Raw genomic sequence first — 21,423 nt, 5'->3', positions numbered from 1 at the left:
TGTTTTTCTTATGAGAAGTACTCGGTTGATAAAAAATCGAAACGAGTACAAGTACAACTTCGTCAAAATGTCGGATGTTTCGCCAATGGTATCGATTTCTCTAACACTCTCTTCTATCGTGTGACGATTTATGCGTACTAATTTGCCAACACTTAAAAAAGCCGCTCAGAAGGCACATATCCAAAGATATTATACAGCACTACGCATTGTTTTTGACGAGTCATTTACTTTTTCTGTCCAAATATTGCAGCACCAGAAAGAATCGTTGGCGTGCAGGCGTGTAAAAATAGATAATAATAATTAAATAACAGTAACAAATACAGCATGGACATATTAATACAGCCTGAAAAGGTAAGGTGGGATATTTGCGAAGTTGTATATTAATTGGCAAATAGCATGTTTCATTGCAGGACGACATCAATGAGTACAAACTAAAAGATGCGCACAGTTCACTGGATGAACTGGACATTGATGATCTTTATGTGCGCTATAAGGTAAATATTAGTGCATTTGCACAAAGGAGGGTGTTGCTCTCACAATGACATGCACTTTTTGTTTCCAGAAACTGCAAAAGACTTTGGAGTTCATCGAGGTACAAGAGGAGTATATCAAGGATGAGCAGCGCAACCTGAAAAAGGAATATTTGCATGCTCAGGAGGAAGTTAAGCGCATTCAATCTGTGCCTCTAGTAATTGGACAATTCCTCGAAGCTGTCGACCAGAACACTGGAATTGTGGGCTCAACGACAGGCTCGAACTACTATGTGCGCATTCTATCTACCATCGATCGTGAATTGTTGAAGCCATCAGCCTCCGTGGCACTACACAAGCACAGCAATGCTTTGGTCGATGTCCTGCCACCCGAGGCCGACAGTTCAATATCAATGTTGCAGCCAGATGAAAAACCAGATGTTTGTTATGCAGACATTGGTGGCATGGACATGCAAAAGCAAGAAATACGAGAAGCTGTGGAGCTGCCGCTAACCCACTTTGAGCTGTACAAACAGATAGGCATTGATCCACCACGCGGAGTACTCATGTATGGCCCACCAGGCTGTGGCAAGACCATGTTGGCCAAGGCAGTCGCCCATCACACAACTGCCTCCTTTATACGTGTAGTGGGCTCGGAGTTTGTGCAAAAGTACCTAGGTGAAGGTCCACGCATGGTGCGCGACGTCTTCCGTCTGGCCAAAGAGAATGCACCGGCCATTATTTTCATAGATGAGATCGACGCCATTGCCACAAAACGTTTCGATGCCCAAACTGGAGCAGATCGTGAGGTACAGCGTATTCTGCTGGAACTCCTAAATCAAATGGATGGCTTCGACCAGACCACCAATGTCAAGGTCATAATGGCGACGAATCGCGCCGACACGCTTGATCCCGCCCTCCTGCGTCCCGGTCGTTTGGATCGTAAAATTGAATTCCCACTCCCTGATCGCCGCCAGAAACGTCTGGTCTTCTCTACCATCACCTCGAAGATGAACCTCAGTGAGGATGTCGACCTAGAAGAGTTCGTGGCCCGTCCTGATAAAATTTCTGGTGCTGATATCAATGCTATCTGTCAGGAGGCTGGCATGCATGCTGTACGTGAAAATCGTTACATTGTGCTTGCCAAGGACTTCGAGAAGGGCTACAAGAACAACATCAAGAAAGACGAACAAGAGCACGAGTTTTATAAATAAGTTTTTTTTTTTCGTAATAACCTCGTTTGTACGCAAGTTGTATTCCCATTAATTCAAATAAAAGTAATTAAATGGATCATTATCGAATCGATCATCCAGCAACGACAGATGTTTTTAAGTATTTTATTCTTTTTTGAATTAAAACAGTACAAAAAATTTAACCAAAAACTAAGCAAGCAAAGTAATAGACGACGAGTTCCTGAATTTCCACATCACTTCATCAACGAATTAACCACGGCATTAACATTGATGGCCTTCAGATCTGTATAGGTCTGACCGGTTCCAACAAACACAATCGGCTGGCCCGTAATGTACGTCATGGATATGGCAGCGCCTACTTTATCATCAATGGTGTCGAATTTGGTCAGTACAATGCCATCAATAATATGAGGATTCTCATTTGATGAGAAATCGGCCAGGGACTGATTGAACTTGACCAGCTGGTCGACGGCCTCATTGCCCACCAGGGCCTCGCCAACGAAAAGCACCAAATCTGGATTGTTAACTTTGATGAGCTTAGAGAGTGAGCGCATCAACGGCTCATTATCCTGCATGCGTCCAGCCGTGTCCACCAGCACGATATCGACATTGGTGTCGTGGGCAAACTTAATCGCCTCCATGGCAATGCCAGCCGCATCTTTACCATAGCCCTTCTCGTATAGCTGCACCATGGTGCGGTTATTATGCTTCGTAGCTGGATGCAGTGCGTTCAAGTAGCGTGTATGCGTGCGTAGCTGCTCCACAGCGCCCGCTCGAAATGTATCACAGGCCGCTATCAGTACGTTAAAGTCGTTCTCTATTAGCCAGAAGCAGATCTTGGCCAGATTGGTTGATTTGCCCACTCCATTGACGCCACAGAAAATTATTGTATAGGGCTTGCCACTGCGCTTCGATTCCAACGCATCACGAATGATGTCTATGCGTCGTTTAGGCGACAGAATACGTACCAGGGACTGCGTTAGGGCGTCCTTTACCAAATTAGCAATAGAGTCAAAGGTGCCCATGGTCTTGCCCTCCAGGCTGGTAGCCACAGAGTCGCAAAGCTTGGCTGCAATTTCAGCTGCAACATTTTTCGATATCAAATGATCACGCATCTTGTCTAGCGCCGGTTGCAAATCGCCACGTCCCATTGTTTTGGCCCCCACAATGCCCTTGAAATAGGATAGAAGACCGCCACCACCCGAACGCTTCGCTTTCTTTTGAGACGCATAGTTCGTCTTAAGTAGCTGCTCATTGTCATTGTCGTTGTCATTGTCATCTTCATCGTTATTGTAGTCGCTGTCCTCGTTCTCACTCTCCACATCCAAGTCACGTATAACTCCTTGCATGGTTCCCACCAACTGTAATCAGAGGAGCCATTACTTTAAGTCAAGGTCTGTAATATATTTGAGCACAGCACTTACATCGTTATTTATGTTTTGTAACTGAACATCTTCCGGCTTATCCCTCGAACGATCCAGCACCTCGGCGTCTTTTGAATTGCCCCCTAGATCCCAGACTCTGGGTTTTTTGCCCGAGGCATTCGGTTTATTGGCTTTTACTTCAGCTACTGGCTTTTTGGTCGGCGTCAGTTTCTCGCGCAGCTTGCGCCTATTCTCCGCAATAATATCTTCGGAGGATCGTGGAGGCGATGAGGGTTCTGATCTCGATGCGCCCGCATTCTCCTGAATGTTAACACGTTTCACTGTCTCTGACGGTTTCTTGTCGTCTTGGATCATGGAGGCGACAGTCTTCTTTGATTTCTGCGATTCGTTGTATGAGCGCATCGTCTTGGGCGCCTTGTTTTGCTTTGCTGAAGCCTGCTCGGCAGAACTGAGAACACTTTGGAACTCTTGATCGAAGTCATAATTGAACGCAAGACGTTCTATGGCTGAAATATCGCCGAATTTCTCCTTAAACGCCAATTGCATGTCGCTGAGGAACACATCTAGGTAGTTAAGTTTGATTACTTTTTGGAAGACGGCCGCGTACACGAGATCGAGCTCATTGTCCAATTTAAACTGCACCGCCAGTTGGTCCTCCTCGAAGTATTTGGACTCGGTATTTCGCTCCTGTTCGAGGGAGGTTTGTTTATGTTAATTTGTCAAAGACACATGCTCATAATTCAGTTGGAACTGTGGAATTTACCTCCAGGATGACGCCTCGTATTAAACTGTTGATGCATGATGCGAAATTCTTTCCGGAGGAATTCGAATTCCAAAGTACAATGCCGCCTTTCGTAAATATTACCACAAAATCTAACATTTTACTAGAAAATCCTACAGTATAGCACGACGGAATAACAAATCATTCCACGTCACTGGGTGGCGTTCGTATTTATTGTATCTGGCAGCGCTGGCGATTTGTTTACGTTTTATGGAACCATTTTAATAGGCACAATGTGAAATTTGCCAACACTTGGCCTTAACGATTGCTCTGCTGCTGCCGCCGAAGGTAACCCAGAAAGTTTTTATATTACCATGCCTTAGAGCAACACATTTTCCTACTATTCAATGGTTTAATGGATAGTATCATCTAATTAGTCAGGGAAGCTCTTTTAGTTGCTTTTAAGCATAAAGATATTGGGTCCCAGATCGCTTCTTAAAAACTGTATTAGTCCTATTGTTATCAAGTCTAGTTTGAATCACAGGCCCTGCAAATTCAATGCATACATATGTGCTGCGACAGCTGTTAACCTGCTAGCACTGAACAACACTCTAGGGCTGCCATATTGGCATTGGCAAATTAAATAAATAAATCCAACTGTTCAACCATGTGGCAGCTTCGGCCTCGCATTAACCAGTCAAAACCGTGGCAGAAATTCACACACACGGCGGAAGAGAAATAAACAGCTAATTACAACAAATGCACATTTATTTATTTTTTTCAAAGTGTTAACAACAAGCGTGTTAATTCGCTAATACGGCATGCGAAGTGGTTAAGTGAGTGCGGCGATCTTTGGTACTAATGTGTTAACAATTTGTGTAAAAATCATTTCTTTCGTGTTTTTTTTTTTTGTATTGTGTTGCTGTTGCGGAAATTGAGACGCACCGCACTACATGTCTATATACTATGTGAATGTGTGTGTGTTTGTGAAAGAAAAGGTGGAACAAAAAAGGCGCAGTTAGCGGCAGCCACAGCCGTTGCCGCAGTCAGACGCAAAAGTATTATTCGTATGCAAGAATTGTCGTCATTATATGCCGTTGCCGTCGCTGCGTCCGGTTTAAATCCAATCAAGCGGCAAAAGAAATAAAGCACACAAAACGTTGCCAATGCTGCCGCCTCATAGATATACAAAATTGTTGTCGTCTGCGTGCCGTGTCCCCGTCCCAGTGTCCCCAGTTCGTGGTCGTGTACTTGCTGTCTAGTTGCTCTTCTGCATTATTCTGTGTGCCGTTATTTCGTCAAATACGACGTGAGTGCATGGACGCGTGAGTGGTGAGTGAGTGCATTCAACTCACGCACATGCTGGCCTTCGATAGACCCACAACCACCATCACCACCACAGCTACAGTTTCAGTCTCAGTCAATAGAAAGATTCCAGAGGCGCCACTAAAGCCACTATCACCATCAATCAGACAACATGTTATGCCAGTGCCGACATCTACTCTAAATCTCGCCAGTAACGACGAAACTTTTGCTAAACCCCAACGTCAAACGCAACCGCAGTCTGTAATGCTCGCTAACGTGCCCTCAACGTCGGGTTCCGGTGCCGCCAGCTCTGGCGCCGCCACCATCGTCCCCTCCACCGCTGTGGATACTTGCGATGAGCGGACACGCCTGCTGAGCAACACCCCTACGCCTCCACCTGCGCTTGTGGAGGTGTCTCCAATGCCAACGCCAACACCGCCTACCACATTGCCACTTGTGCACACGACGCATCCGTCCCACCACGCCATCAACAGAAACAGTAACAGCAACAACAACAACCCCAATAATAATAATAACAATGCCGATGTGATCAATGGCGTCTCAGCTGCAAACGCCAACATCAGCACCACAATGTCGAACAATAATAACGACAGCATCTCCATCGCCATCGATCCAACTGTTGAGGTTGATGTGGATGATTTGTCTGAGGAGACAGCCACCACAGCCGGTGCAGCCGATTCCTCAGATCTAAGTGATAAATTCCCCCGCCCGCATACGAATCAGAAGAAGCCCAAGCTCAGTAAGCTGGGCACGAAGAGTGTCGGACTGAAACGGTGTGTGCCAAGCGTCTCGAACTCGTCTGGACAGTGTAGTAATGTGTCCCTCTTCACTCTTCAACTCTATTTGCAGTGTCTCCTTTGGCTCCTCCAAAGGTTCTATGGTCGAGACATTGGTCTTCGAGACACCCACGCCACTCTCGGAACATGTGGAGCCGACTTTTGGCTTTGATGCTGCCACTGTCTCGGCCGCATCCGCTACCGCTGCTGCTGCTGGTCAACAGCAGCCACCGTCGCATTTACCGCTAGTCACTTACAATGACTACGCAAAAGTAAATATGGACGATAGTGGCATTGAAGTTCAGGAAGAGTGAGTACTACCCATTATCATTATAGCTATTAAAGATAATTTCTGTTTTTCAATTTCTTTCCACAAAGTCTAATTTACTCGTACACAAACAAGCTAATACCGTTTCTGATTTCGATCAAATGCTTCTAAATCGATTTGGCTTACAAATTGACTTTGATTTGTACAAAAAGATATTTTCTCAATTCATTTCTTGCTTTTTCCTCCTATATTTAGACATATTTGGTCAAACTAAGAGAACTTAATAATTTACAGGCCTATTTAATCCTGGTATTATACTTTACTTCAATGGGGTGTTCATAGGTGGTCCAATAAGGACCATCATCTAACAGATTTGTATGATAATTAAAAACCGCGACTTAAATCAAAGGATTAGATTCACTGAACAGAGGCTTTATAGAGCCGCTAACCGGATCTTTTTGACATTGTCCATTCATATATGGCTCTTCCCTGTGCTCTCTGCCTTTCTGTCTGTCTGTTTGAGGGATTTCCCCTCACAACAGCGACTCAAGTATCGCCATGTAATGCGATCGGAAGTTAATGACCCACTGCGATTGTTGCTCGTTTTCTTTTCGTTTTTTTTTTTGTTTTATCTTTTTTAATCATACCGTTGTAATTTACATTTGCACCCCACTCCTTTTTCCCCCCTTTTCTCCGCAAACATTAAAAATCTTCATTACGTACGCGACCTGTAACTTTCATCTGTGCTTGTCAGAGCTTTTACTTCGAATAACTGCACGCATTTTGGCAGTTAAGCTGCTACTTAAGTCGGTGGCGCAATTCTCGCTTTTTACTTTCACTTTTAGTCTAATCCATAAATAGATAAATAAGCCCCTCGCCTTCCCCACCAGCCTTATGAATCTAACGGCTTAGTCGGATCTGACCCTAAGCCTAAGCCTTCAGGCTTTGCTTAACCCAAATTGCATTCAATGAACTCTGTGCTATTTTGTTTTGAGTCACAGATTTTAGGCAAACACACCCACATCCCCTCTCATAGAATTCGACACCCAAAACAAACAGCAACCCTCATACCACAAGATTTTAAATCGATAATTAAGCCTGCTGTTTTTGGGCTTAAAACTTCCCATTTTTTTTGATAACATGCTCTGTTTACTTGGAAGAGACGCGTGCTCTTTCTCAGTCGCTCTGGCACTCTCTCAGATGTGGTGTCAGAATTTTTCACAAATGGGCAGCACTGTGCAGATGTGTGGCGATGCTCCAATTCGAAAATATTATGCATGTGTCCAACTACCACCAATTTGATTCAACAGCAACGGCAACTCCAATTGGAGTGTAACTGTTTTTTATGTGCGCGCCGGCGCATATGTTGCGAGTTCTCAGCAGCACTGCAAATACCGTTAAACTTCGCTGGAGTACTGCGCCCAAGATATACTCACAGCCCTGTCGCTGTTGTTGTTAATGTTTTATTACATAATCGGGCTCCGCACCGCACATTTGTGTACACATATTTAAGTGTGTGTGTGTATGTGTATGGGTTTGCTGGCTTATGTGTGTGAGTGTTGCGTGCATTTTAAAGCATTATGTAGGTCAACTTCATTGGTGGTTGTTGACCCACATCTTTTTTTACTTGGTTTGACTGCGATGCAGCGTCCGCCGCAATTCAATTTTAATAAAGCGTGCCACGCCTACGCACCGCCTAGACGACAATCAAGCTATGCTTTCTGGGTGTGCTTGAAAATTCTCTTCTTGTCCCTCAAGTCGCCGCTGCACAGAAAACAAAAAAGCCAGAGTGTGTCCATCGATAGGGCGTATCGATAATTTTTTGTTTATATTTTTTTATATTTTGGACTCGATGTACGCATTCCTCGACCTTTTGTGATCTCAATTATATTTTGGTTATTATTTTATTGTTATTCTATTTATAAACTCTGGCTCAAAAATGGAGTGAAGTACTACATTTGTAACACCAATTTCATAGCAACATATAGTACCTACATACTCCTTCCAGGCAATACTGCATGTCGATACCAGATATAATTAAACTTATAAAAACGGTTTTGGTATAAAAAACTTGATTATTTTGCTATCATATTTGATGATGTTCCTCATTGGATAACCAACTACTTTAGATTTTATTATGATTTCCAGACAACAACAATTTTAAACTTATGATCTCAATGGCGAACTTTGTAAATACTTTGAAATGTTGCGATTTTCTTAGACGGAAAAAAGTCCCCAGTGGCCAAATGCCCAAATATTAGAATAATATACTATACATAGTAGTAAGTATTTACGACTCAAAAGGCAGAGTAATTAGATACATACTTCATGTTGTTCAATACTATTTCGTAGCCATTCAATTTTGGCAGATGATCATTATTTTTTTTTTATATCATTGAAATGATCAGATTTTGGTTTTGCAACAGTCTACAAAAACATGCTCTCCACATAGTAGATATTAAATACTTAAAATAGTTGCCTAGTAAAATCATATTGAGGCAGGTACATACAAGTATACAAGTATGTCCTAGACTATTACGAAGCTACTATAGTTATATAAAAGTTTGTATATATTTTTGGTTTCATCGTAGGTGGAATGTAAGTTTGGTAAACTTAACAGAGAAATCGAGTTGAACTTTATCTGTTGCTCGATTGGCATATGAGAACAAAAAGGGATCAATGTTTACTATATACATATATCAAATACAAGTCTTCCTATTTTCGAATTCGACCTAATTAGTTCACTAATTGAGTAAATGATTAGCTCTAAGATAAAACGATTCAAGCCACACAACTCATTTGATTTCGAAATTAAATACACACAATGTCTATTCCGCATAAAGTGAGTGTATTCGGAAACGTCATTATGCTAGATAGTTTTTCAGATGGGTTACTGGTTTCTAGATGTGTTACACGGGGATGTGATGGGTTAAGTTTTTGGTTGAGGCCATTGCTTTACGCAAGTCGCGCTGGCTGATTGCTCTTTTCTTTTCTTCTTTGTGCCTATTTCCTTCGCTTTTAGTTTGATTAAGCTCCAAATTTGTGACCTTTTTGCTTGTACCCGCTCTCTTTATTGTGTGTGTGTGTGTTTTTGTATCTCTGTGATTGTTGTTGTAGCAGTTTTAATTTGCCGGTTCGCCGTTGCTTTGCACGTAAGTAAGCAGTGATGTCATACCCGCTTTTTCTTCTTCTTGTTGTTGTTGTGGTAGAACTTTCTTTCTACAGTTAATGCTGTAGCAAAAAAGCTCCAAGGCAATAATACCAACAATAACAACATTTAAGGGGCACCGTTGCAAACGTTGTTGCTGACACAGCGATTTGCTATCGATTCAGCAGAAGAGGTAAGGAGGCTGGACTTGAGAGTGTGTTTGATGGGTTGAGGGGCAATCCTAAGAGTTAACGTTGGATGCATTTGCTTTTCTTTTCTTGGGGTTTCTTTTTATTGTTGTAGCTGTGGTGACCGGCATGATTTCGTTATTTCAAGTGAGTGCTGGAAGTTCGAGCTCTCTGCACCTTGCGTGTGTGTGTGTGTGTATGATCCGTATCTATTGTGAAAGTATGTATGTATGTACACACGCACATACATATACGTACGTACATACGAGTATGTACGTATGTACATCTCAGCTGTCAGTCAGCCGATTGATTTTCCGGTACCCACGGCATGGTGAGGCGCACACTTGACATGCATATGGCAGTCAATGGATGGGAGGAAGTGGGGAGAGGGGCTGCTATTGTCACATTGTTGTACTGCTAACGGTAATTGCGTCGCTGGTCAACAGTGCATGCCTACACATGTATGTATGTAAGTACATACTATATGTACGTTGGCGCTCTCAGCCAGTCCGTCTGTCATCCATCCGTCTGTCAGCCCTATTACCTAAATAATTGTGTATGTACAAATTTATGTTTGTACGTATGTACATGCATATGTATGTATGTATGTATGTTCTAAATAGTTTGTACGGCGGCGACAGCAACAATAGACGACAATGTCCCCAATTGTTTTTCAGCAGCAGCAGCACCAGCATCAGCATCCGACGTTGAAGCTTATGCTTCTGCTGATGACGTTCGCTGCATTTGTGGTTGGTTGTGTTATTGTGCCACAGTTAGCCAAAGGTAGGGTTTTCTGTCAGCGGCAACGCAGTTGGTGGTAACCCTGTTTATTAACACTGACATCCAACCAACCCCCCCTATAAAAAACATTTAAAACACTCAACAGACCGACCGGTCGACCAACCGCCCGCCTTCTCTTTTTCCATATCCCACGTTGGACTGCTCCCCTTTTTCGTCAGAATTTTATTTCCTCTCAATTATCAGCTTCACATTATTTTGTATGTATCTATGTATGTGTGTGTCCGTCTGTACCTTTATGTAGTTACGTGTTAATGTTTTTCATGTTATTATTTTATTTTTGTCTATAATCGGCTGCTGCTGCTTCTGTATAATACTACCTGAGAGAGGGAGAGAGAGAGCAAGTGCGAATGGGAGAGTGGGAGTGATAGAGAGGGCAGCTCTAAGAGAGAGCGTTAGTTAGCGCACACTCTCCCATTACTTTGCATTTTCGTTAGTCGCAAAAAAGTGATGTCATGTTTGTTGGTTTAACAACGTTGCCAGATGTGGCACGTTGTGCGCTATTTGTTTGTTTTTGTTTTTATAATGCGTTGTTATTGTTTCCGCTGTTGTTGTAGACGTTATTGTAGTTGCTGCTGCCGCTGATATAAATTGCGCATCTTTACAACAACACGACGCAAAAAGCATTTCATATAACAGCTGCCAAAATCGTAATTTCTGCCTACCGGTCTCTGCGGTGTGCCGATTACAATTAGGCGGTTCGAGGATGTTTTATTTTTTTTAATGGAAAATTAAATAATTTAACAAAGTAAGCAATCTAAACATTAGTGAGAGTAAAAGCTGAACTAATTGTTCCTTTAATTCTTTGTTTACTTCTCCTAATTAGGGTAAATCTAAAAGTATAAACAGAAATAATCTAAGTTATATGTATGTACATATGTGTTCAAAGGATTTAATGTCAAGATCCAGTTCAACTCACTGAACGATACCACAACACTCTTAGTCTCTTGGTATTTCCATTATTTGGCAAACAATTGTTTTTGCCGGCACTTTTTATCGCCATTTATTTGTATCTGCTTTGTGAAAAGCATTTTTGGAGGCCAGACAGTGCCTTTCGGCTCTATTGATGCGCATCAACAATAAAAACAGCTGCCAAAGAAATGCAAAGAAAATATAATTAAATCGTTAAAAGCGTAAATTGCAAAAATATTATTTCGTACAGTAAAATATAATGTGAAAACACATATGCGGCAATCCGTAAATTAAAGAACAATTTTTATGGGGTATTTTTACTAAAAACTAACCACTGTTAAATGGATATTCCTTCTTACTGTTTAAGATTTGATCACTTTTGATTTTGCTAAGCTGCGGCTGTCTGTCACTGGTGTCTGGCTTTAAAACTGCAAAATATGTGTGTATCCTTCACTAAATCGAAACAAGAACGTAGCTCGCCTTAAATGGGACATGTTAATGCTAAATGAAACAACAATCACTGTTGGAAAAAGGGTAACTTAAGCAGCCATGTGAAGTGATTGTTTTTTGCAACTGGTGTGCCGCTTTGAGCAGCTCACCGACAAATTCAATAAAACTGTTAAAAACTTTGCGCGCTCAAAAACAAAATTTCAAATCGCTGTGGCAACGCCGAGGTAAGCTCAAACTTCCCACTGTGAGCGGGCGAGAGAGCGCTGTTTCATTTAATGCGCTCTCTGTAGCGTCGCGCTCCTGCAAACATTTATACGTTTGTTATGTATGTGTGTATGTGTGTGTTTTGTATCTTTTACTTTTTAGCAGCAAGCATCAGCAAACAGGCAGTCAGTTTAGCTGGGCAAACGTAGCGACAACGCCAAGCTATAGTAGCCAAGCGAGCCGACACAAACGGCAACGAATAGAACAGAACCACAACAACAACTACATACTTATGTAGATACGCACGGCGTGCTCGCTCATTGCTGAAAGGTCTTCTCCATATATATACATATGTATATATATATTTTTGTATAATATTGTATTTCGTTGTTGTTGTTTTTCAAACAACTCGCAACGAACGAACGCGCACAACGAACGCTCACGAGAGACGACGGATAATTCAGAGTCAGTCAGAGTTAGTCGCAAAAGTAAAACGCGCGTACTTTATTTTGTTGTTTGTTGTTGTGTTGTGTTGTGAATTAAGGAAGCGTATTCGTCGTATTCGTATTACAAACTGCAGTAGAGGAAGCAGCTACCATCTGTAAATTATCAAGTGCGTGTGTAAAAAAATCTTTAAATATTTATTTAATGTGAAGGAATAAGAATGAAACAACAAAAAATAATTGCAAGCAAGTGCACCAACAACAATAAAACTCAATCGTGCGTGCCAAAGGGGCACACACACATATATATAGAGAGAGAGAGGGAGCGCGAGAAACACGAACTGATGCAGTGCAAGTGGTTGGTGTATTGGGTGGGTGGGTGTTTGTACGGCCAGCCACCCACAATACCTGTGTGTGTATAGTGTTGGTTAACGTAAACGATGACGATGTTGATGATGATGATGAGGACAAAACATTAAAAAAAAAAGAGTTTTTCATGTATATTTCTGTTATTGTTTGCTGGCGAAAGAGGCACACATAAAACAATGTGAAAGTAATTTGTGCCAGCAGTGTTGCGTTTAGTTATTGTTGTGGCTTTTCTTTTACACTTGCCAGCACACACACAGGCACACACATACACACACTCTGCGCCAGTTGTCCATAGTATGGATGCGCGCAGTGAGTTCATCGCAAAAAATAATACACACAACCCTCTGCCCTGCCACTCCCCGCAGTCGCTGTTGCTGCTGTGAACGCAATTAAAATACACTGCGGCGACTTTGAGTGTGCGATGGTGTGTATGTGTGTGTGTGTGTGTGTTATAGTGCCTTGTTTGTACATAAATTAGTTGCTGTTCGAGCCACTCTGCTGTTGTTAAATATAAATACATATGTATATGAGTATGTACATAGTATGTATGTAAACGGATTTACATACTGTACACATGTACATACATACATACTTAATACTTAAAACTTCTGAAGTGAAATGCGCGCCGTTGCAAATAGACACAGCACATATGTACATACATTCATACATACTTATGTACGAATGTACATATATACATACATACATATGTATGTATGTACGTTGGCACGAACACATGCACTTGCACCCACATGTGTGCAATTTATTATTTGCCTGCCCCCCATCGGAGCGTGTAAAAATGTGAAAAACAAATAGAGCCTGTTTTTATTATTATTGCTGAACATGGGCGCATTTTTCCATACGCTTCAAGTGCAATATTGCAATTAACATTTTTTTGAAGTATAGTACATGCATACATGTGTATGTACATACATACATACATACAAGTATGTCAATTTATTTTTATTTCACTCTCCATACCTTTTCTCCTTGTAAAAATGGGCAGCGGCAGCGGGCGGTTGGGTGGGGCTCGTTGCATGGCTCGCCGACATGCAGACATTAATTTGTTAAATTAATTTTCGCCATTCTCGTTGGCTATGTGCTCCCCACCCCCCACCTCCTCTTCACTCATCACCACCCTTTCTTTGCTCCCATTCCCCCGCCTTCATTAAATTAATTGAACAATGGCTGTGACGTCGACGTTCAAGTGGTGTTGGCGGCTAAATTTATGCGCTCATCGTTTAAAAAACTACTTGTAAAGTTTGTTGCTTAAAACGCACATACAACTGCACGCATACAGATACGTATGTACTCGAATGTACATATGTATACACATATGTATGTACATACATGCACACGTAATGATTATAGCAACAAGTTTTCCAATTTGCCTTTTTATGCGCTCCACATACATTTTTAGATTGCTTTCAAGCGAGCTTCAAATGGAGTTGATGATGTGTCGTGTATGTGTTTGTTTCCACACATGTATTTGTGAGCAATATTTGGTCCAAAACAGCAGCAGCAGCAGCAGAAACAACAACAATGCTAGCCACATCTCCACATACCGGCAAACACATTGTCCGCCAAAAGTCATCAGCCCTCGATAAGACAGCAAAATACATTTTTTTCCTTGTTACACGCTTACAAAAAGTGGAGTATTTTAGCTTTAGTCAGTGGTTGGTCTGCATAGACCTAGCCATAGTTGTGGTTATAGATTTGTGACAGACCAGACAATTGGAATTAGTGTGGCTCGGCCTGTTCGTTGTTATGAACCTCAAGATCTTTGGGACCACAAGAACTAAAGAAATATATAAATGGAGTTGTTAAAACAGCACATATAGTTTCAATACAACTAGTCCATTGTGTTCTTAAGTCTATACCGTTTCTATGTTTTCGTGAGTTTTTAACAATAGGAAACTTTTTAAAAATTTTACTCGGTGCATAACGTATTAGTCATAAGAGTGAGTGCGTTCAGGCAATAAATGTGAATGAAAGAAACCAGTTTGTTAACTATTGAAAGACATAATTAATCGTTATTATTATTAATTTACTTTTGGAGACCAAAAAGGCTAATATTAGACTCAAATGTTTGATAACTTAAACAGGAAAACAACAAGATCAAACAAAGAATTTGCTTAGCGACTTCTAGTTAGGCCTTCGAGCATTGGAAAAGTTAAGACTAGCTCTCGACTCATAGCTGATGCATTCTTCAGGCACTATTTATAGTCTACTCTTTGGCTTACTGCCTTAATTCAAAAGCTCTCAAAGATCGAGCCTTGAAAGTACTGGACTGAATGTTCATTGAAATGAAGGGTATACCATAGTCGCATTGAATATGAGGTTATTGTTTGGTCATAAACTTGTTTTTCTTTCATGTAACTTTTTGTTAGCTTTCATGTTCTTATGTGCGTAGTTATTGTTGTTGTTGTTGTAGTTGTTGTAGTTCTAGTTGTTCTGCCACATTCGCATATCAATTTCGGCACATGACGTAATCTCCACATGCTCAATGGGCTGGCAACAACGACAACAACAACAGCCACTACACTGAGTTATGAAGTGTATTAGTATTTGAAATGTAAACAGATAAAATGCGTGGCGGGGGCTGTTCGACTTGACTCGACTCGACTCGAGTCGACTTGGCCCGACTTTTTGTGTGGCCCCTAGTCGATGGTATATGTACATAGTATTGGTAGACGTTGCTTGGTTTGGGTTTGGGTTTTTAGTCTTTTATTTTCATGTTCAAGCATGTGACGATGACTTTTTTGTTCCGTGTTCAATAACTTTTGACAGGTTTCTTTCTATATACATGAATGTCCCGGGTCTGTATATACATACATACAAGTACATACATAAGTATATGAACATTTGTGTGTAGGTGTGTGCGAAATTTGATTTCGAGTGGTAGCTGTTTTGGGGGACAATGCGTCCCCATGTCCATGCCATCCAATCAGCCCAACCAGTTAGTCAACCAGCCATTCTGTCGACCAGTCGTTGGCAATAAAAGCCTCAACCTGACCAAATGGCAACAACAAGTTTATTCTCAGCCGAAACTCAAAATATGGCGCAATCTAAAGAACCTTAGACATCAACACGAGACTAGTATACTTATACATAAATACATAATATGTATGTATATATGTACATATGCGCAATATGTAAGTACAGACGTGTGTGAGGGCGTTTTTGAAAGGCCAGAAGGCAGCTTTACTAGCCTCTAACACGCTCCCCTTCCTGTGATGCTGAGCTTGAAATCGATCAGACAACTGCGTAGCGAATTCATCGGCTCGGATTTCAGTTATGAAAGGGTCTCCAGTCAACGATAACGACAATGATATATCAAATAAACACGAGACATTCTCGTTCGCAACTGCCTGGAAAATAGAGTCGGCTAAATTTAGAAGTCAAAATCTTCTACCACCTCTAAACTGTCCCCTAATCTTATTGAATCTTTGTTCGAACATTGGTTTTCAAAGCTCTAAGCAACCTGCGGATCTTCATGCAATCTAAATTCATTTTTGTCACATCTACCGTCGTGTCAGGGTGCACGCGGGTAGACAGAATTCGGCTATTTTAAGACTCGCAATCGGGATACCTTTCCCATAAATAAATATGTCGGCATATGTTGATAAGCGACTAGCGACGTTGATAGTAAAAATAGCAAGAAATTTTCTGTTATACAAAGATGTTGTCTGATATGAAAACCAGTGCTTAAAATACTTCATGCTAGAGCACGCCATTGGTACTCGATTAGTCATTGAAAAGTTATCAGACATCAAGCAAATATTATAAATTATGAGGGTATATATTTATGTATACATAAGTGCTCTTATTTCCCCTAAATAATATTTGAAAAATGCAGGTACCTGCTGCCTTTAAAGCCAGATGAAAACATTTACAATTACAATATGTTTTACAGCTAAAGGCAAATGCACAGAATGGATTATAGATATAACTTCCCTATTTAAGTAATTAATCTTTCCCTCTCTCCTCAAAATCGTGTGCATATGGGCAAAAGTTGTCTTATAATGGCGTTGACTGATCCATTAGAAATCGGAAACAGAATCAGCCATGTTTTCAGTTGTCAATCGACAATTTTGAGGCAGCAATGCAGCTGATGTTTTTGGTCGTCTTAGATGTGGTTTTGCTTATTGAAATACCCCTTCGTTTCACTCAAAGAAGTATTTTTATACCCCCTGTACCCAAATGGTAAAAGTATATATATAGTATTGTTGATCAGGGTGTCAAGATGAATCGATATAGCCATGTCCGTGTGTCGGTCCATCTGTCTGTATGAACGCAAGTATCTCAGAAAGTACAAGACTTAGAATAACCAAACTTGGTATTTTGATTCTCCTAATTTGTTCATTGTTTTTCGATGCACCCCCACTTCCCCTCTATTCGCGATTTTCTCTAACTCACCCAATTCTTGGAATTTTTAACTAAAAGTAACAACCATTTAGTGATGTGAACCACTAAGTTAAGTTTCGTTATGATCAATTAGAAAGAAACTAATGTAGTATGCATTGAATAATTTTTATTTAATTAATTTAAAATTCACAATTTTTTTTGGGAGTGTGTACAGGGTATTTAAGAGTTGAGTCCGCTTGACTATAGCATTCCTTTCTTGTTGAATTAAGTATGCATATCTAAGTAAGGGAACTAATGGATAAGCGATATTAGCTTAATTCTGAAACCTCTTACTTACCTCTTACCACTTTGTCCAAAATCTAAACATTTTTAACATAATACCAACATTTTTCTCTCACTGTATTTTGTAAATCACATTCGTTTTTAAAGTAGAGCTTTAAAAGTGCAGAGCTTTGTTTATCACTAAGCATTAGAAATAATTAAAAAATGCATTTAATCTGCATTTAGTCTAGTTCTTAAATAAGAGAGTTATTTAAAAGTAGCGCTCTAGAACACCCAAAACTGTGCTCCTTGCCCAATCCTTCCAAAATATATATTACACAAAAACAAAACACACATACACAAAAAAAAAAGAAAAGGAAACAGCTTTATTTTTTATACGACCACAAATCTGAGCACAGATCGAAAGCCACAAACTGTCATCAGAGTCATCAGATGGCGGGCGGACGGGCTGACTGACAGTCCCATTCCCTGCCACTCGATTCAGTTCCATTCCATTGGCTAACCATACGACGTACTCTTATTTACGTACGTATTACGAATGTCAATATCTAAATCGAGAGCGTTGTCGTCGCGTGCGTTATATAATGCCCTGGCTGACTGGTCGCCATAGCCGCGATTTGCCAGACGCGGCCAATTTGACAAACTTGGTGCGAAATATTTGCACAGACTTGGAAATGCCAAACGCGGCAAGAGGTGAACAGACGCCAAAAGGCGGCCGGCTGAAACGTGTTAGCCTAAAAAGGGGTCTGGCTCGGTGGCGAGCGGTTGCCAGCGATTGTCAGCGGTTGCTAGCGGGTTGGTAGGTGGTCCTTCGGGGCGATCGAGATTTATGTGCGGTGGGCCGTCAATTTAAATAAATTTAATTAGAAATTGTTGAAAGTTCAAATCGCAGTTATTGCTTAGTAGGCATCGGTGGAGGGGACGGACGGCAGGCGGACAATTGAATGTCGGCGGCAGCACAGTGGGATGAACAATTAGTAAATTGCTTAATTTAATTGACATTGAATTGGTTGGCAGGCAGTCAGGCAAGCAGGCAAGCAGGCAGTCCATATGACGCACTTGCTCAACTATTTTAAGGTCATACGCCACTGCGTGATTTTTTGCTGCTTTTCGAAATTTGTTTACCATATAAATATATGTATGTACCCGTATATACACACATACTATATATGTATGCATATATATCTAAGTACTTGTACACTTTTCTAACTTGTTGTTGCTCTCATTGTCTCTCTCTTTACAGATCGGAGCGTTCTATTGTACGCGTTTCAATTTACCAAAGCAGTCAGCCGCAGCAAATTTGTCCACCAGCTGAATATTTGTTAACGGGTTTTGCGGATAATCTAGATAATACGTTTAGTAGCTACAATTGTAACTTAGACTATACGACGATGACAACAGCAGCTATGCAGACGGCCGGCATTGGACCGGCCTACGATAGACAGCAGAGGTGAGTCCATCCTCTCCCAATCTATAATGGAACAGCGCACACTTTCCCCACATACTGCTACTCTATAACTCGAAAAGATCTTTTCATTGAATGTCTATCACAAGTAGAACACCTTCTGTCCTGGTACCAAACTTTAAACAAATCCGAAACGTACATATAACCAAAAACTGCCGAAACTTTTCCTTCCTCTGACTTAGGAAAATGTGTTTGTCAAGTTGGTTGAGTCTTGTACTTCCAGAGAGTTACTGACATATATATATCGCCTAATCTTTTCATGCTTCATGCTATAAATATATGCACCTACTAGTTTAGATCCAGAGTATACAAAAACTAAATCGATTAATTATCTTATTTATTATAATTTATCTTATTAGCTCCATTAGTACATACTCCGTTTAGGGTGAAATTTTAGGGAAAACGTGCAGAAGCCTTAGCTTATCATAGGGTTTGTATTTGTTGACCCATCATCATCATCACTCTTCTTGGATCTATTTGCCACTTAAGGAAGTCGAACAACAAAAAACATCAAAACTATACCTAAAGTTTATCTATCTAGAGTAAGGAGTTCATTGCTCAACTGATCAGCTTTGTCGAGTTGATATTTCTAGAAGTAGAAAGAAAACATACAATACTATACTTCCTATACTGAGTATAATGCGTTGCAATACTGTTGTTCTCGTATATATACGAGAATAGTAGGTATACCTAACACACATACCTGTTTTAAATAGCTACATATATCCAAACATACTATATTTCAAAAGAGAAAGTCGCAAAAGTCTGTACCATTTCTAAAAACTCATTAGAAAATAAATATTTTGCCATTTATTATAAAAAGACAGAAACCTTAAACTAACTAAGCTCATAGATCATATTATTATTGTACTTCTATTTTGTTCCTTCTATGAAATGATCCACAATTTCTTTATAATGTCAATAAACAAGTAAGCTGGTCAATTATGCAGGAATTCTTAGAACTTTCAAACTTTGAAAGCCCATTTATTTAAAGCCATTAGTGATGTGCTGTTCCGGTACAAGTACGCTTCTTTGGAAAATGTGTAAACTAATGTTATTTGAACTTTTACAGCACCGATTCCGGTTGGGATAATCCATTTCGTCCTGGCGGCGATCTATCCAGAGAGGCTGATGAGATTGTGAACATGATACGTGGTAAGCACGAGATGCTGGAAAGGCCTAGCACATGCAGTCGAACACAGATTACGGATCATTCTATATTATAGGTGGCAAGCCCATAACGCCTACAGAGGATCGTACAATAGGCAATGGCAGCGCACAGCATGGCGACGATAACTGCAATGGGACGGCAATAGGCGAGAGCGTGACTAAAACGAATGTGAGTTGAGAACCAATTGAATGGGGTTTCCCCCCCATTCCCTGATATGACCAACTAATTATGGGTAATTATGGGTGCCCGCTTCACTTACAGATTTCACAGAATCAAGCAGCACAAAACGGTACAAATTCCCACGGCAGCAAAGTGGCCGGCTCGTCGTCGTCGACAGCAACAGCAGCCACAACAGTTGGCGGTGGTGGCAAAACGGAGAGCAATAATGGCGTCACTTCTCTAGCTCAAGTCTCAAAGCAAGTGGTACCTGGACCAACTTCGGCTAGTCATGTGGTCATCGACGAGAAGAAGAACAAGAAAAAGGGCTGCTGTGTGGTGCAATAATCGATGAGTCGCAAACCGGGAGACACACCACGCACCACGCCAAGCTGCGCCCGCATCGGCATTGGCTGCGTGGACCGTGCGGAGGGTTGTCGCCATTTAAGGCGCTGCTTATCGTGTTTGATGTTAATGTTAAATGCTAATTGATGGATTGATGGATGACGACGACATGGACAACGACAAGGACGACAATGTGAACGATAAATATGAAGATGATGAAGATAATGAAGATAAGGATTAGGACTAGGACTCGGACATGGACATGGACATGGACTTGGACTCAGACAACATGTTGATATTTGATGCTGCTTTTGCAAAATGCTTGCAAAACGCATTGCGCTTAAAAAACAATAACAAAACAAAAAAGAAGAAAACCCCAAGCTCTCTGCCCCCCGACCAACAACAACAAAGCACAGCAACAGCAAATGGCAGTCAATCAGTCGATCAGTCAATCAGTTGAGACAGCCGGTCCAGTCGATCTGTCGAACTGCCTGCCTATGTGTCTGTCTCTCTGTCTCACTCACTCTCTCACACTCACACACACATACACTCTAACCCAATGCGTGCTGTAGCTGTCACTGTCACTGTTGCTGTCACTGTTGCCGTCACTGTTGCTGTCACTGTCTAGCCGCGGTGCAGTTGTTTGCAGTTGCAACTAAATTTAAATACTATAATATATATAAATGCATATATTTATATATTTGTTAGTCTGGATATTTATGTAAAATCGATGCTGATGTTAATTGTAGATGCTGCTACAGTTGATCATGATAATTATATATATATATGTACATATGCATACGTACCTATGCATATATTTATTTTCCTTCCCTTTTTTTTTTTTTGTAATATGACTCGATCTATATATATTTTTTTTTTCCTAAATGTAATTGTAAACTACAAGGATATAAAAAGTAAACGTTTTGCTTGCATGCATAATGAAACAACATTTAATATTGAAAATACGATTTCAAGCAAATTTTATAAA

General features: G+C 40.8%; 3 protein-coding genes across 6 annotated transcripts; 2 read left to right on the top strand and 1 right to left on the bottom strand.

Moving 5' to 3' along the window:
* Positions 1 to 214: 214 nt before the first annotated feature.
* Positions 215 to 1,791, top strand: LOC115626807 (26S proteasome regulatory subunit 6B). 2 transcript variants are annotated; one of them, XM_030522278.1, is made up of 3 exons: positions 215 to 351; positions 411 to 494; positions 563 to 1,791. In XM_030522278.1, exons 1-3 carry the CDS (start codon positions 325 to 327, stop codon positions 1,682 to 1,684), a joined length of 1,233 nt encoding a protein of 410 aa, XP_030378138.1. In that variant the 5' UTR covers positions 215 to 324; the 3' UTR covers positions 1,685 to 1,791. The 2 variants fall into 2 exon arrangements, with proteins under 2 accessions (XP_030378138.1, XP_030378137.1); XM_030522277.1 differs by having other exon boundaries at positions 224 to 351; positions 396 to 494.
* Positions 1,792 to 3,970, bottom strand: LOC115626806 (signal recognition particle receptor subunit alpha homolog). The gene is made up of 3 exons (XM_030522276.1): positions 3,812 to 3,970; positions 3,088 to 3,735; positions 1,792 to 3,024 (listed from the first exon to the last, which is right to left on the bottom strand). The coding sequence occupies exons 1-3, from the start codon at positions 3,926 to 3,928 to the stop codon at positions 1,897 to 1,899; spliced, it is 1,893 nt and encodes a 630-aa protein (XP_030378136.1). The 5' UTR covers positions 3,929 to 3,970; the 3' UTR covers positions 1,792 to 1,896.
* A 512-nt stretch (positions 3,971 to 4,482) lies between these two features.
* Positions 4,483 to 21,236, top strand: LOC115626716 (uncharacterized protein YBL081W). Of its 3 annotated transcripts, XM_030522159.1 has the most exons (6): positions 4,483 to 5,868; positions 5,945 to 6,181; positions 18,542 to 18,748; positions 19,836 to 19,918; positions 19,990 to 20,102; positions 20,196 to 21,236. In XM_030522159.1, exons 1-6 carry the CDS (start codon positions 5,129 to 5,131, stop codon positions 20,436 to 20,438), a joined length of 1,623 nt encoding a protein of 540 aa, XP_030378019.1. In that variant the 5' UTR covers positions 4,483 to 5,128; the 3' UTR covers positions 20,439 to 21,236. The 3 variants fall into 3 exon arrangements, with proteins under 3 accessions (XP_030378019.1, XP_030378020.1, XP_030378021.1); XM_030522160.1 differs by lacking the exons at positions 4,483 to 5,868; positions 5,945 to 6,181 and adding an exon at positions 12,097 to 12,452; XM_030522161.1 differs by lacking the exons at positions 4,483 to 5,868; positions 5,945 to 6,181 and adding an exon at positions 17,691 to 17,823.
* Positions 21,237 to 21,423: the final 187 nt, after the last annotated feature.

This window comes from Scaptodrosophila lebanonensis, unplaced genomic scaffold (genome assembly GCF_003285725.1).
Source record: "Scaptodrosophila lebanonensis strain 11010-0011.00,11010-0021.00 unplaced genomic scaffold, SlebRS2 tig00000089-arrow-pilon, whole genome shotgun sequence".
NCBI classification, from domain to species: domain Eukaryota; kingdom Metazoa; phylum Arthropoda; class Insecta; order Diptera; family Drosophilidae; genus Scaptodrosophila; species Scaptodrosophila lebanonensis.
Note: the sequence above shows the minus strand (reverse complement) of the source record. Positions and strands in the feature narration are given on the sequence as shown.